The 13,838-nt window shown below is 51.5% G+C and overlaps 1 protein-coding gene and 2 pseudogenes across 2 annotated transcripts; 1 reads left to right on the top strand and 2 right to left on the bottom strand.

Moving 5' to 3' along the window:
- Nucleotides 1-2,873: 2,873 nt before the first annotated feature.
- LOC109690838 (histone H2A.Z-like) lies at nt 2,874-3,692 on the bottom strand (annotated as a pseudogene).
- A 3,545-nt stretch (nt 3,693-7,237) lies between these two features.
- On the bottom strand, nt 7,238-7,345 carry LOC141422232 (small nucleolar RNA SNORA36 family; annotated as a pseudogene).
- Nucleotides 7,346-8,714: 1,369 nt separating this feature from the next.
- On the top strand, nt 8,715-13,561 carry Gfus (GDP-L-fucose synthase). 2 transcript variants are annotated; one of them, XM_020170397.2, is made up of 11 exons: nt 8,715-8,869; nt 9,584-9,740; nt 10,082-10,196; nt 11,280-11,408; nt 11,500-11,573; nt 11,749-11,882; nt 12,007-12,071; nt 12,365-12,431; nt 12,549-12,628; nt 12,830-12,929; nt 13,262-13,561. In XM_020170397.2, exons 2-11 carry the CDS (start codon nt 9,595-9,597, stop codon nt 13,315-13,317), a joined length of 966 nt encoding a protein of 321 aa, XP_020025986.1. In that variant the 5' UTR covers nt 8,715-8,869; nt 9,584-9,594; the 3' UTR covers nt 13,318-13,561. The 2 variants fall into 2 exon arrangements, with proteins under 2 accessions (XP_020025986.1, XP_073925470.1); XM_074069369.1 differs by lacking the exon at nt 8,715-8,869 and adding an exon at nt 8,874-8,943.
- The last annotated feature ends 277 nt before the right edge of the window (nt 13,562-13,838 follow it).

Below are 13,838 nucleotides of genomic sequence, written 5' to 3'. Positions count from 1 at the left end.
GGAACAACAGGAAAGAACGCAGCCTGAGTTACCTTAGCAATTGGCAAGGCCATCCTGCAAATAATAAGCTCACAGTACAGGAATACAACTTTGTTTCAAAGATTTTTCTAGGGCAGGGTATTTTCAAAAAAAAAAAGCCACAGTGAATCCTGCACACCCAGGAACACCCAGGGAATCATTTTCTGTGTTCAACCAGCAGGACACTCAGAGGCTGATGTAGCCATTGCTCAGGTGGGCCTGGGTACAGCTGGCACTGGCAGCAGACCTTGACATCACCCATGCAATGCTGCTTTTGTTGTGGGGTCATAGTGCTTGCACTGAAACCTCAGAGAAAAACTTGGGAGGTCAGCCAATGTGTGGCAGGGTCAGAGTCCCTGTGGGTAGCCTCCCCCCATCTCCCCCCCCAACACACCCACACCCACACCCACACCCACACACACACAAGGCAATACATGATGCCATGGAAGTGGGGCCAAAGCTATCAGGGAGACCCCAGAACATTAAAACGTGCTGTGAAAAATTGCAGGCAGCATGCAAAGCTAGCCTGAGCGAGTGGCCATGTAAGTTGTAACTAGTAAGGACACAGGGATGGGGCCTTGGGAGCCCAGGTCCTCCCATAGTTCGCCTCAGATGTCAGCTATGGAGCCTTAGGAACTAATGCTTGCTTTGCTTTAGCTTCCTTACTATATTCTACTCCTCCCTTTTGGAATTTAAATGTTTGTCCCATGCCTGACCCACCACTGTATCTGGAAAGTCTATAACTTCTTTTTATTTTTATTTTCACAGGGGCTCACAGTTTAGTTTGCCTTGAGTCTCAGAGGAGACTTTGGACCTGGACTTTTGGGCCATGTTAGAACAGTGAAAAGAGTTTGGAGACCCTTGCGGGAGTTTCCTGAATGTATTTTGCATTTTGAGATGGACACGACTCTGGGGGCTAGGGGTGTTATGCTATGTCACCCAAGGATCCATGTGTAAAAGACTTTGTCCCCAACATGGCACTATTAAGAGGTGGTAGAACCTTTGGGAGGTGGCCCCTAGTGGCAGGTCCTTAGGTCATTGGGAGTGTGCCCTTAAAAGTGATTGGGGAACTCTGACTCCTTCCTCTCTTTTGCTCTCTGATCATGAGATGAACAGTTTGTTTTACCATGCACTCCTGCCCAAAGCATACCCCCACCTTCAAAATCAAGAACCTTTCTTCTTTATAAGATATTTATCTGTAGCCAGGTGTGATGACACATGCCTATAATCCCAGCACTTGGGGGTGGAGCCAGGAGGATTCCAAGTTCAAGGCTCAGGTATTTGGTTATAGTTTTTTTTTTTTGGAGGTTCCGGGTTTGAACTCAGGGCCTCAGGCTTGCTAGGCAGGCACCCTACCACTTGAGCCACTCCATCAGCAGTGTTTGGTTATAGTAACATGAAGCTGACTTACACGCTCAGTAAATCTCTATCGACTAAATAAACATCCTCATGACCACTAGCCAACCTATGTGCTCTGCAGGGGCAAGGGGAGGGTGCACTCGTCCCGAAGGCAGCTTTACCCCAGCTGGATCCAGCACCCAGAGCCTTGCCTGGCTTGAGTGAGTGCCCAGAAAGCCCAGGACCTCCTAACAGCCTCTAACCTTGGGTTATCTCCCTCCTCTTCAGCCTTGCTCTGGAAGGGAATGTAAATCGGGGGTGCCCTGTGCTTTCTGCTCTTCTACTTGGGTCTGACACCCCACTGCAATGACTCTGTGGCAGCCTTTCCCTTCTTTCTCATCTGTGCTAGAAACCTTTCTTTGAATGTCTAGGGACCACTCAGGTTCAACATGTCAGTCACTGACCTCCTCCCTTCCCCTCACTCCCACACCCCCTGCACCATGCTCTGCCCTTTCTTCCTCATGAGTGGCTGTCACTTCCTCCCTGCATTTGTTTACTTTTCTCCTACGGTGAAATTCACGTAGCATTCATTAACCACGCAGAAGGGCACAATTCAGTGCCCTTTACTTCATTCATAAGGTTGTGCAATCATCACCGCCATCTAGTTTCAAAACACTTTCATTACCCCAAAAGAGACTGTGCCCATTAACCAGTCACTTCCCAGTGCCCCAGTCCACCCCCTGCCCTGGTAACCAGCACTTCCTTTCTGTCTCTCCAGGTTGACCTGTTCTGTGAATTTCATGTAAGTGGAATTGTTCACTATGTGACCTTTTGTGTATCACCTTTTTTACTCAGCGTAATGTTTTCAAGGCTCATGCACAGATAGCACAAATCAGCGCTTCATTCCTTTTTATTGGTGAGTAATACTCCACATGCATCTCCTGTGTTTTGTTTATCAGTCATCCATTACCACAGTGGCGTTGCTTCCACCATTTGGCTATTATGAATTCCACTGCTATAAATACTCATGCAGGTTGGGTATCCACACGTTTCATTTCCCCTGGGCTTATGCCTGGGAGTGGGATTTCTGGATCATAAGATGACTCAATGGATCACTTTTTAAGGAGCCACCAACAGTTTTCCATAGGACCCGCACCATTTTGAATTCTCACCAGTCATACATGTGGTCCCTATTCCTTCATCTCTCACCACTATTTATTTCCCTTTTCCTTATTATTACAGCCATCTAGCCTTATTATTACAGACCAGAGTCTCACCGTGGTTATAATCTGCTTTCCTCAAATGTCTACTGATATCAATGGTGTTGACAAGATCTTTCTTTCTTTCTCTCTTTCTTTCTTTCTTTTTTCTTTTTGTGCCACTGGGGATTGAACACAGGGCCTTGAGTTTGTGGGCAAGCGCTGAAAACTTGAGCCACACCCTCAATCCCTTTGGTTTAGTTTGCTTTTCTTTCTTTTTTTGTGGGGGGAGGGTTATGAGTTTATCCACTGGAGTGGAAATTAGGTCTGTACAAAACCAAGTGTTGTTACTATAACTTCTTCATCATAATTAAAATCCAAACAGTTTTTTAAAAACAGTCAACTCAATCAAAACCCACTACTTCAGAATCAATAGCTTCTTCAAAGCCACGGTCACACTTAAATATGGTTAAGACTCAAATGCAGAAATTTGGTTGGTTGGAAAGCTAATTAAGCTCCCAACCTGCTCAAACAGAATTACGAAAAGGCAAAATTGTGTTTTTCACAGAGGTGCAGTCCACTGGAATTACCAACACTGGCTGCTGTTAGATTATCTAGAATCCTGAGATAATAGGAAACCGGGGCATCCTACAGACAGTCTTCTGTTGCCCTTTCTTCCCAATCAGAGATTTGTGGATGTGGGGATGACACCACCACCAGCAACTGTAGCCTTGATAAGACAGTCCAATTGTTGATCTCCAGGGCTGGTGGAGTGGCTCAAGTGGCAGGGCGCCTGCCTAGCAAGCATGAGGCCCTGAGTTCAAATCCCAGTATCACAAAAAATAAAAAATTTCTATAATATGCAATTGTTGATCTCCACGGAAAGCAAGTTGCAATGTGCTTTACCTTTAAATCTTTTGATGCATCTGCTGCCAATCCAAGTGCCTCTGCGGTGAGGTACTCCAGATGGCTGTGCTGTACACAGCGGCAGTCACGTCCACACGTCCATGACTGATTGTCCCAGATTTCAGGTGCCAATGAATACGGCCGTGGGAACTGCAAGCCAGCTTTCCATGAGCAGCAAAGGGCCTTTGTTTTGGCCTTTCTGGAGTCCTTCCCAGCCTTACCACCAGCCATTTTGAATTCTGCTGAAGCTCAACCAAGCAAGGTAGGTCCTACTCTGACACACAGTGAGATCCCTCACACACAGCGAGACCCCACCACCTGTTCCTTTGTCGCACTACAATGCAGACTGCCTAGTTTGCTTTTCAGATAGGGTGTTGCGGTACCTCTGCCTGGACCAGCCTCAGACCTTGATTCTCCTAGCTCTGCCTCCTAGATATCTGGGATTACAGATATGTGCCACCCTTCCCAGCTGGTGTTGAGCATGCTTCCAGGTGGTTGTTGGCTATTTGGATATCTTCTTTGGAGCAATATCTGTTCAAGTCCTGGGTCGTTTGTCTTTTGTTAAGTTGGAAAGGCTATTTTTATGTTCTGGATATTGAATGGGTACAGCCCTTTGTATTATTTCTGGGCTCTCAGTTCTATTTCATTTGTGTGTGTCTACCCTTATGCCAGGAGCATACTATTTTGATTAATAAAACTTTGTAGTATGTTTTGAAATTCAGGAAATGTGAATCCTCTCACTGTGTTTTTCTTTTTCAAAGTTATTTTGCAGCTGGGCACTGGTAGCTCACGCCTGTAATCCTAGTCACTCAGGAGGCAGAGATGAGGAGGATCTCGGTTCGAAGCCAGCCTGGGCAAATAGTTCACGAGACCCTATCTTGAAAATACTCAACACAAAAAAAGGGTTGGCAGAGTGGCCCAAGTGGTAGAGAGCCTGCCTAGCAAGTGTGAAGCCCTGCATTCAACCCCAGAACCATCAAACAACAACAACAACAACAACTACAAAAAAAACCCCAAAACCCAAAGCCGTTTTGCTTATTCTGTGATTCCAGATGAATTTAAGGATTGGTTTTTTCCTTTTCTGCAAAAAAGAACACTGGAATTTTGGTGGCAGTTGTATTCAATCTATAGATTGGTTCAGGTAACATTGCCATCTGGGAAAAGTTTGATACCAACAGTGAGAGTAAATGCCACGATGTGAGCAGCTTGCCCCACTGCACACTCCCTCCCATCATGGGCGCCTCACCACAGACCCAAAGCACCAGGGCCAGCCAGGTGCCAGTGGCTCACACCTGTAGTTCTACATTACAGTTTGAAGCCAGCCTGGGCAAATACTTCATAAGACCCTGTCTGGAAAATACCCAACACACACAAAAAAAGATCTGGCTCGAGTGGTAGAGTGCCTGCCTAGCAAGCACGAGGCACTGAGTTCAAACCTTACTGCCAACAACAAACAAACAAACAAACAAACAAAAACCCACCAGAGCCAAATGGCCATGGACTGGTACCTTTGAAACTGTGAAACAAAATAAACCTCTGCTCTTTTTAACGGAGTTATTTCGGGCATTTTGGTACAGGAATGGAAACTGACTAACACAGGAAGGCATGTTATTGACATTTACTTGTTTGATTTTTTTTTTTTCTTTTGACAAGACTGGGGTTTGAACTTAGGGCAGAGCTCCTTGGTAGCTCCAGAGGGGAGCAACAACCAGACAGACCAAGTGAATGGAGGTGTGTAACTGACAGCCCCACCTATAGACTTCTAGGTTGTGATAAGCTTCCAAGATGAGCACACAGAAATGCTTGGGAGGGAGGGAAGCCCCTTCCCTGGCCCTATGAGTCTTTCCATTCAGCTGTTTCTCAGTTGTGTACTTTATAATAACAAGTGACAGGGCCGGTGGGGCTCAAGTAGCAGAGCACATTAGCATAAGCTCAGGTGTGGTCAAAATGGGCTCCTTATGACAAAGAAAATGCATTAGGGAATTCCAGGAATCATATATACCCCATAAGCAGCATTGTCTTCCAGTCTGTGTGTGCACTGGATGTCTTTCCACTCACTAGGTCTTTGTAAATTTCTTTCACCAATGTTTTATAGTTTTCCATGTACAAGAATTTTAACTTGGTTAAAATTATTAAGTATTTTGGTTTTTTTGGTGCTATTATAAATTGTTCCCTTAATTTTCTTTTTTATTTCCAGTATATAGAAATATAGAAACACAAGTAATTTTTTTTTTTGCATAGTGGGGATTGAAGCCAAGGCTGTGTGTGTGTTTATTGTGTGTGTATGTGTGTGTGTGTGTGTGTGTGTTGTGTGTGTATGTGTGTTGTGTGGCTGTGTGTGTGTGTTTGTATGTGTGTGTGTTGTGGGGGGGGTATGTGTGTTTGTGTGTGTTGTGTGCGGGTGCGGGTGTATATGTGAATGTAGACGTTGATTCTGGAGATAGTGGGGAGGCCTCAGTCCTTCTCTGCAGCCGCCTTCCTCTTGGTCGCCAGTGTGTTGCTCAGCTCCTCGAGCTTCCTCTTGGCGCAGGTGTGCAACCCCACTCTTTTCTTGATGAACCTGAGGGCCTGCTTGTGCTTGGAGACTTTGGCGGCTCTATGGCCCACTGTTCATACAGTGTCTGCATGAATCTGGGGTGCTTGGTGAGGCACCCTCAGCCTGGCTATGCCTCTGCTCCCTGGTTCTTGGTCAACTGTGGCCATCGTTGAGGCCACGGCCACGCAAATAGCACAGAGCCACAGCTGCTTTTTGATTGCAGGGGTGGAAGGCTATTTTGAGATGGAGTCTCATTAACTATGCCCAGGTTGACCTCCAACTCAGAATCCTTCTGAATAGCTGGTATGACAGGCATGCACCACAGGAGATTTTTATGTGTTGATCTTGTATCCCTGCAACTTTAATGAATTTGTCATTTTGCTATAACAGTTTCTTGTGGATTCTTTACTTCTTCCTTTCCAATTTAGAGACCCTTTATTTCTCCTCCTTTTACTTTCTCCTTCTTCTTCTTGATGGTTTCTTTTTCTTGTCAAGTTGCTTGGGCTAGAACTTCTAGTACAAAGTTGACTAGAAGTGGGGAAAGTGGGCATCCTTGTCTTTTTCCTGAGCTTGGGGGAAAGCTTTTGATCTTCCATCACTGAGTTCACTGTGGGCTTTTCCTAAATCCTTTTATTAGACCGAGGAGGTTCTATTTCCAGTTTGTTGAGTGTTATTATGAAAGCATGTTGGGTTTTGTCAAATGCCTTCTCTGCATCGGTTGAAATGGTCTACTGTTGTAAGAGATGGTGCTATTGTTCGTGTCCCCCAAATCCACAAGTTGAAGTTCGAACTCCCAAACTGATGGTATGATGAGGTAGGGTCATTGGAAGGTCATTAGGTCACAAGAACAGAACCCTTCTGAATGAGTAGTATCCTTTTACAAAAGGTTCAAGAAGCTGGGCAAGGTGGTTCCTGCCTGTAGTCCCAGCTACAAAGGAGGTGAGGCAAGAGGATGGTTTGAACCTAGGAGCCTGGGCAACATAGAGAGACCCAATCTCAAAAAAAGAAGCCTGAGAGTCCCCCTCACCCCTTCCACTATTCAAGAAGGCACCAGCTATGAACCAGGAAGCTGGCCTTCGCCACACATCAAATCTGCTAGCATCTCATTCTTGAACCTCCCAGCCTCCAGCTGTGAGAAATTTCTGTTGTTCATAAGCCACCTAGTCTATGGCATTTTGTTTTAGCATCCAGAACAGACTAAGGCAGAACAGCTCTCTATAAAGGTTATATATTTTTTCTTTTTTATAGTCTGGGAGGCAAATGAATAGCGTAACTCCTAGTTCATTTCAATGTTCAAAAATTTAATTATCAGAACAGGAAAGCTGCCTGAACTGTAAAATATTTAGCATAGTTTCTGCAATACTAATAAATTATCACTTGTGTTCTGTTAAAATGTAGGAACATGCTAAATAGTCTATGGCTTATTTCTGAATAAAAGTAATGCCTTATGAATTTTTTTCTTTCTTTGAGACAGGGTCTCATTATATAGCTTAGGCTGGCTGGAAGTCAGAATCCTCCTGCCTTACTTTCAGAGTACTGGGATTACAGGAGTGGATCAACACATGTGGTTTGCTTCATGGGTTTTATTGACAGTTTCCCTTTTTACTGTTTCAATAGAACAGTAGAACCAAGTTTTATATTTATTTATTTTATTTGTTTGACAGGACTGGGGTTTGAACTCAGTCTTTGTCCTTGGTAACCAGGTGCTCTACTACTGCTTGAGCCATGCCTCCAAGCCCCCAAATTGAGCCGACTTTTAAAAAGAAAAGAAGTACAATGACTTAAGAAAGACTATTGTATCATTTTGTTCCGAGTACATACTATGTGACAACTTGTTATTATAACAAGATAATTGGTGATTTGCTGGAATTTGAAGACAAGAAAAGGAAATAGGGCGAGAACAGTTAACCACTGGCTCTCCACTCATTACTTTCAAATACTCTAGCCTCCTGTGAACTCTTGCCTGGGACACACGAACGTTGGTGACATGGCCCATCTGCAGCCTCCCTAGATAGGCCAGTGCTGCAGTCTAGTGAGGGATGCTGGCCTGGCCACTCACAGAAGGGCAGAAAGGCCAGCAAGCAATGGTCAGTCAGCCCTGCAGGATGAGGACTGCGGTATCAGGCGCTGACCACCTTGGAGACCACCCCGCGCGCCTACCCCCGGCCTGTGCATTCCTGCGGTGCGGCCTTTGCGTTCCTGCGGTGGGGAGCGCAGCGATCCCATTCGTGCAGCGGCGACGCCTGTGCACAAAAGCACCGGCCACTTGGAGGTGCCAGCGTGTGGCCGCTGCACGAGCGGTGGAGGAGGAGGTGTGTACTTTGGGGCGGATGCTAGGGAAGTAGGAGTGGGATCTTGGGGAGGTGTGCACCTCCAGGCGTATCGTGGGTTGGGATATTGGGGAGCCGAGGGAAGAGCAGCCGAGGGCGCCTTCGGGCCAATCTGTCCTCACCTGCTTTGCCTAGTCCGCCAAACAGATGGCGTGAGCGGGGACCCTGGCCGGAAGCCCCGATCTAGCTCTGACGGGCAGCTCGGGACGGGCCTCGCTTGTCCTGGGTAAAGGCCCGCGGCGCCCACCCGGCCGTCGTCCCTTGCGTGCGCCCTGGCGCTGGGGTCCGGGGTCCGTTCGCTTCCATGCCCCCAACATCCCCAGCAGGGCTGGGACCTGGCGGCATGAGGTGATCCGACTGCCTACCCTGGGTGGAGCGGCAGGACTACATTTCCCAGAGCGCCCGGGGACGCGCGGGCGCAGGCCGAAGACTCCATTTCCCAGCGTGCCCCGGGAGGGCCCCGCCCTCTCCACCTGGCCCGCGCGTGGCTGGAGGCTCCCCGAGCCGGAAACAGCTCTCCAGGCAGGTGGAGCCTGGCGCAGGTGAGACTGCGTGAGACTTCTAGGAGACCTCCGGGGACGTGGCGCAGCGAGTCAAGGGTCCCTATAGGGAATAGGTCGGGCCATGGGAGGGCGCCTGGCCTTAGGGGTCTCCACGGGTCTTCGCTGAACCGCCCGCAATCAGGGACAGGCGGATGTCGGGTCCGGGCCCAATCCTGTCAGGATGACCGCAGGACCCTGCCGCCTACCCGGACCCGTCCTGTAGGGGCCTGAGCAGATTTCCGATTCCCAGAATGGGCCCTCGAAGGTGGCGGCGTCTTCAGGCCGTCCGGCCAGCGGCGCGACCTGCCGGGGAGGATACAGGCTCCCGAAGCCCTCGGGGACTAGCCAGTCATGGGTGGGCACGGGGCTCCAAGGGCGTGCGCTACCACTCACCTGACTGTAGCGTATGAGCTGTGGGGGCAGCCCCCACCATCTGCGCCCACAGCCTCCAGCCCCAAAGTGTCTGCCTCCCCTTGAGTCAGCTGGGAGTATGTTGTACCCTGTCTTAGCCCTGTGGGGTCGTGAGTTGGGACCAGTTGCTCTGATCCCTAAGCCGAGGCCTTCCTGGGGGACAGAGCTGGCAGGTGGTGTGAATCAGTCCAGATGGGCCTGTGTCCTGTATCTCCTCCTGATTCTGTGCCTGTTGCCCATTGCCTGGGGGAATGGGGTATGGGAGAATGGGTGGTCTTGGTCTCACACTATTTGGCCCTCCAGGTGCAGCCAATATGGGTGAGCCCCAGGCGTCCATGCGGATCCTGGTGACAGGGGGCTCTGGACTGGTGGGCAGAGCCATCCAGAAGGTGGTTGCAGATGGGGCCCGCCTGCCTGGAGAGGAATGGGTGTTTGTCTCCTCCAAAGATGCTGATCTCACGTGAGTCGATGCAATCTCCAGAGCATCCTCCTCCTCTCCATCCCTTCTCCAGACTGCAGAGCTCCAGGCTGGGTCTATTTCTGAGCTGAGCCTGGCGGTAGCCAGGAGTCTGTGTCCTGCCTGCCAGATGGCTGACCTGGCCCTGGTGTGCTGGACAAACATCCTCCCATCTCTTCCAGAAAGCCTACGCCCTAACACCTGCTACCACTGAACTTGGCCACTTGGCCCTTTGACTGCCCCTCCTGGCCTGACCCTACCTAGCTCCCACCCCCACTGCTCCAACCCCAGGGTGCTATTCCCTCAGGCCTCCATGGGGCCCCTGACATCCTGGCTTCTCCTAGGGATGCAGCACAGACCCAAGCCCTGTTCCAGAAGGTCCAGCCCACCCATGTCATCCATCTTGCTGCAATGGTTGGCGGCCTGTTCCGGAATATCAAATACAATTTAGACTTCTGGGTAAGTTGGCATTGCCAGGCACTTGGAGCCAGAAGCTCAGTTCTGGAACTTTTTGGCAGGCCTCCTGTGTTCACAGGTTCATGTTGACACCCCAGGAAGTCCAGGGTTCAGGCCTTGGCACAGCCTGTTAAAACAGCCTCTGGGGGGCTCCCAGAGACCCACACTTGGTGCTATAGGCAGAGGGCATGCCGATGGGCCTGGGGGCATTTGGCCCTAGAAAAGCTGTGGAGCTGGCCTGCAGGATTGGGGAACTGAAAGAAGCCAGCATCATTATGTGGCTGAGAGGTGGATCCTGCTTCCTGAGCCCTCTGGGATGCCAGCTTCTTGGGCTTCCAGGCTGGTGCTCACCCAGCTCCCCTGGGCTAGGCCCACCATGCACTCGAGGGTGCAAGAGTGTCTTTGTCATGTGCCACCTGAGAAGGGGCATAATGTGAGGGCCCTGCCTGTGTTGGCTGTGCCCCTGAGGGTTGGCCCATCTGTCTCAGAGCAGCAGCATTGGCCTGACTGACCTGTACCAGGCACTAGGGTGAGCACAGGTTCCCATCAGTTTTTACACAGGGATCCTGTCACCCAGAGCCCTCCTTTCCAGCTGAGGCTCCCACCTTTCCTCTGTCCTGAGACAAGTCCAGTTGCCCTGGCCCCCTCATGTCAATTTAGGGAAGGAACCTGGAGCCTGGAGAGGGCAGGGCAGGGTACTGGGAAGTAGAGCTGGACCTGACTCTTCTGGGGTGGGGTAGTAAAGGGGCCCGTTCGCCCATGTAGTGTGAGCCCCACCCAGGGCCAGATTGGGCTCTAGCTCTTTTCCCATCTTTTACCACTTTCCTGGTCTTTGGCTGCCCCATGGGCATGGCCCTTTCCTCACACTCAGGCAGGTAGGGTGGGACCTTCTTGTGGCCCTGGTGTGGCTTCTGTAAGGTCATGGCTGGGGCCTTTGCCTTATTCTGGGAGCAGTTAGGACAAACAGGCACAGCTTCTGCCCATCCCTGAGGGTTAGGGTGTGTCCTCACCTCTGTCCCTAGAGGACCAGGAAAAAGCTTGGGTCCTCCCTGGTTTACTTGATCTGCCCCCACTCCACTCCTGCAGAGAAAGAACGTGCACATCAACGACAACGTTTTGCATTCGGCCTTCGAGGTTGGTGTCTGCAAGGTGGTCTCCTGCCTATCCACCTGTATCTTCCCTGACAAGACCACCTATCCTATTGATGAGACCATGGTGAGGAAGCAGGGCCTTCTGGGGGGTGGGGTCTGACCATGTGGGTGGAGCCAGGAAGTGGGGGACCTAAGTGCATCTCCTGCTCCCCCAGATCCACAATGGGCCACCGCACAGCAGCAATTTTGGGTATTCATATGCCAAGAGGATGATTGACGTGCAGAACAGGTCCTCCTTCATTGTCCAGGCCTGGCTGGGAGAGGGGGAAGAGGGCTCAAGCACTGGTGGGTGGGTACAGAGCTGGCCTTCTTGCTGATTCAGTTTTGCATCTGGAAGAGGCCAGCAGTGGAGGGGGTGGGGAGCACATCCGGGGATGGGGACAGGAGATGCTGTGCCTCTGCAGGGCCTACTTCCAGCAGCATGGCTGTACCTTCACTGCGGTTATACCCACCAATGTCTTTGGGCCCCATGACAACTTCAACATTGAGGACGGCCATGTGCTGCCGGGCCTTATTCACAAGGTGCATCTGGCCAAGAGTGAGTGCGGATGCCCAGCATACACCTGGCCCAGGTTATCCCCCGATAGGGTCCCTGGGCCCAGCTGGGTGGAGCTGGTCATGGCTGGAGTGCTCTGACACCTGTCCCTGTCCTCCATCTGTAGGCAGCGGCTCAGCTCTGACCGTGTGGGGAACGGGAAAGCCGCGGAGGCAGTTCATCTACTCACTGGTGTGTGTAGGAGGAGCACAGCCCTGCTGGGTTGTGGGGGAGGCGGTAGCATGAAGGAGTCTGGGAGGGGTGAGGGGAGCAGTACCTGGTCTTTTCAGAGTCCCTGTAGGTGTCTGTCCCTGGGGAGTCCCTGGTGCAGCTCTAGCTCCGAAGGAGAAAGGGCTGCTGAAGGAGGGACCCCATCTGGGCCGAGCCCTGGCCGTGCTCCCACGGAGCAGAGACAGCAGAGTGGCCTCCCCCGCAGGGGTATTTGGCCGCCACTGTGGGGCCTGACCCGCCCTTCTGACCTCTAGGACTTGGCCCGGCTCTTCATTTGGGTCCTGAGGGAGTACAGTGAGGTGGAGCCCATCATCCTCTCAGGTGGGTTCCCTGAAGCCCGTTCCCCACAGTGTCCTGGGGGGCCGATGAGGGGGAGCGGGAACACCCTTGGGGTCTGGGCAGGAGGCCCGACTGGCTGCTGGCCGTTGCTCCCCACAGTGGGTGAGGAGGAGGAGGTTTCCATCACAGAGGCAGCTGAGGCCGTGGTGGAGGCCATGGGCTTCCATGGAGACGTCACCGTATCCTTGGCTCCAGGTGCAGGTGTTGGCGAGGCCGCCCATGTAGGCTGGCTGACTTAAACTCTTTCGTCCTAGTGACGCTTGTTGTAGCAGCAGGGGGGCAGTTTGCTGATCTAGGCCTCTGCCAGGGACAGACAAGTTCAAAGTGGGGTGGGGGTGTGGGTGATGCCCTTCTGCTGTGGCCTTGACCAACATGCCCAGTTTGATACAACCAAGTCAGATGGGCAGTTTAAGAAGACTGCCAGCAACAGCAAGCTCCGGACCTACCTGCCTGACTTCCGCTTCACACCCTTCAAGCAGGGTGAGCTCCTATTCTTCCCATGGCCCTCTCCTTGGTAGCCCTCACCTGCAGGCCTCCTAGCCTGCCCTGGCCCTTCCTTGGCTTTACTACCCCCTTCACTTCTCTGTGTTCCCTGCTGTGGCCTCAGCTTCCTTATAGTGTCAAAGGGGTGGGGGGCCTTGCAGGCTTGGTCACCAGACCCTCATCAGAACCTGTACCCTCTGGGAAGGCAGGACATTAAAGCTCAGAGGGGGTGATGTCCCTGGGGCCTCCATCCTCCCCACCTACCCCCAGGGGTTATTGTAGCTGCGGCCTCCACCTGCTCACCAGACCTTACCTGTCTGCCTCCCCAGCTGTGAAGGAAACCTGTGCTTGGTTCACTGACAACTACGAGCAGGCTCGGAAGTGAAGTTGTGCAGCAGGAACAGGTGCTTAACCTGCAAAGCCCTGGGGCCACCACCCTCAGACCTTGCCAGGAGGTGAGGGTGCTGCCCAGCAACTGGGGTCACGTTCCAGCTTCTGTGCCAGAGGGATCCAGGCAGCTGTCCAGCGGGACCCATGTGTGTCTTTCCTCAGGGAAACCAAGGCCTGAGTCGCTCTACTCTGGTCCCACTGTACCACATCTGGGGACTAATAAAATGCATTTTCACAGGCTTGCTCTCAGCACCTCCGTGTCCAGCCCTCCCCCACGCCCAGCACTGCCTCTTGGCCTGCTTAGTCCTAGGATCCACTGTCTTCCTGAGCACTGTTCAGTCCCACTGAGCTGCTGGGCCTGGGGCCAAAGTCTCTGAAAATGTAGGAGCAGGAAGCAGGCAGTGCGGGTCAGGCACAGACTATGAGTGGGCTGAGGCATGGGCCAAGGCACTGACCCTAGCAGTCTAAGTGGGATCCTGGCCGTGCCCAGCCCCTCCACATACAGCCACACCCAGA

The sequence above is a fragment of the Castor canadensis genome, chromosome 3 (assembly GCF_047511655.1).
Source record: "Castor canadensis chromosome 3, mCasCan1.hap1v2, whole genome shotgun sequence".
NCBI lineage: Eukaryota > Metazoa > Chordata > Mammalia > Rodentia > Castoridae > Castor > Castor canadensis.
This window is presented reverse-complemented; position numbering and strand designations above follow the sequence as displayed.

Coding starts and splice junctions, on each gene's coding strand:
- Gfus (XM_020170397.2), top strand. CDS start 9,595: ATGGGTGAGCCCCAGGCGTCCATGCGGATCCTGGTGACAGGGGGCTCT. Junction 9,741..10,081: donor TCCAAAGATGCTGATCTCAC/GTGAGTCGATGC, acceptor GGCTTCTCCTAG/GGATGCAGCACAGACCCAAG. Junction 11,409..11,499: donor ATCCTATTGATGAGACCATG/GTGAGGAAGCAG, acceptor CTGCTCCCCCAG/ATCCACAATGGGCCACCGCA.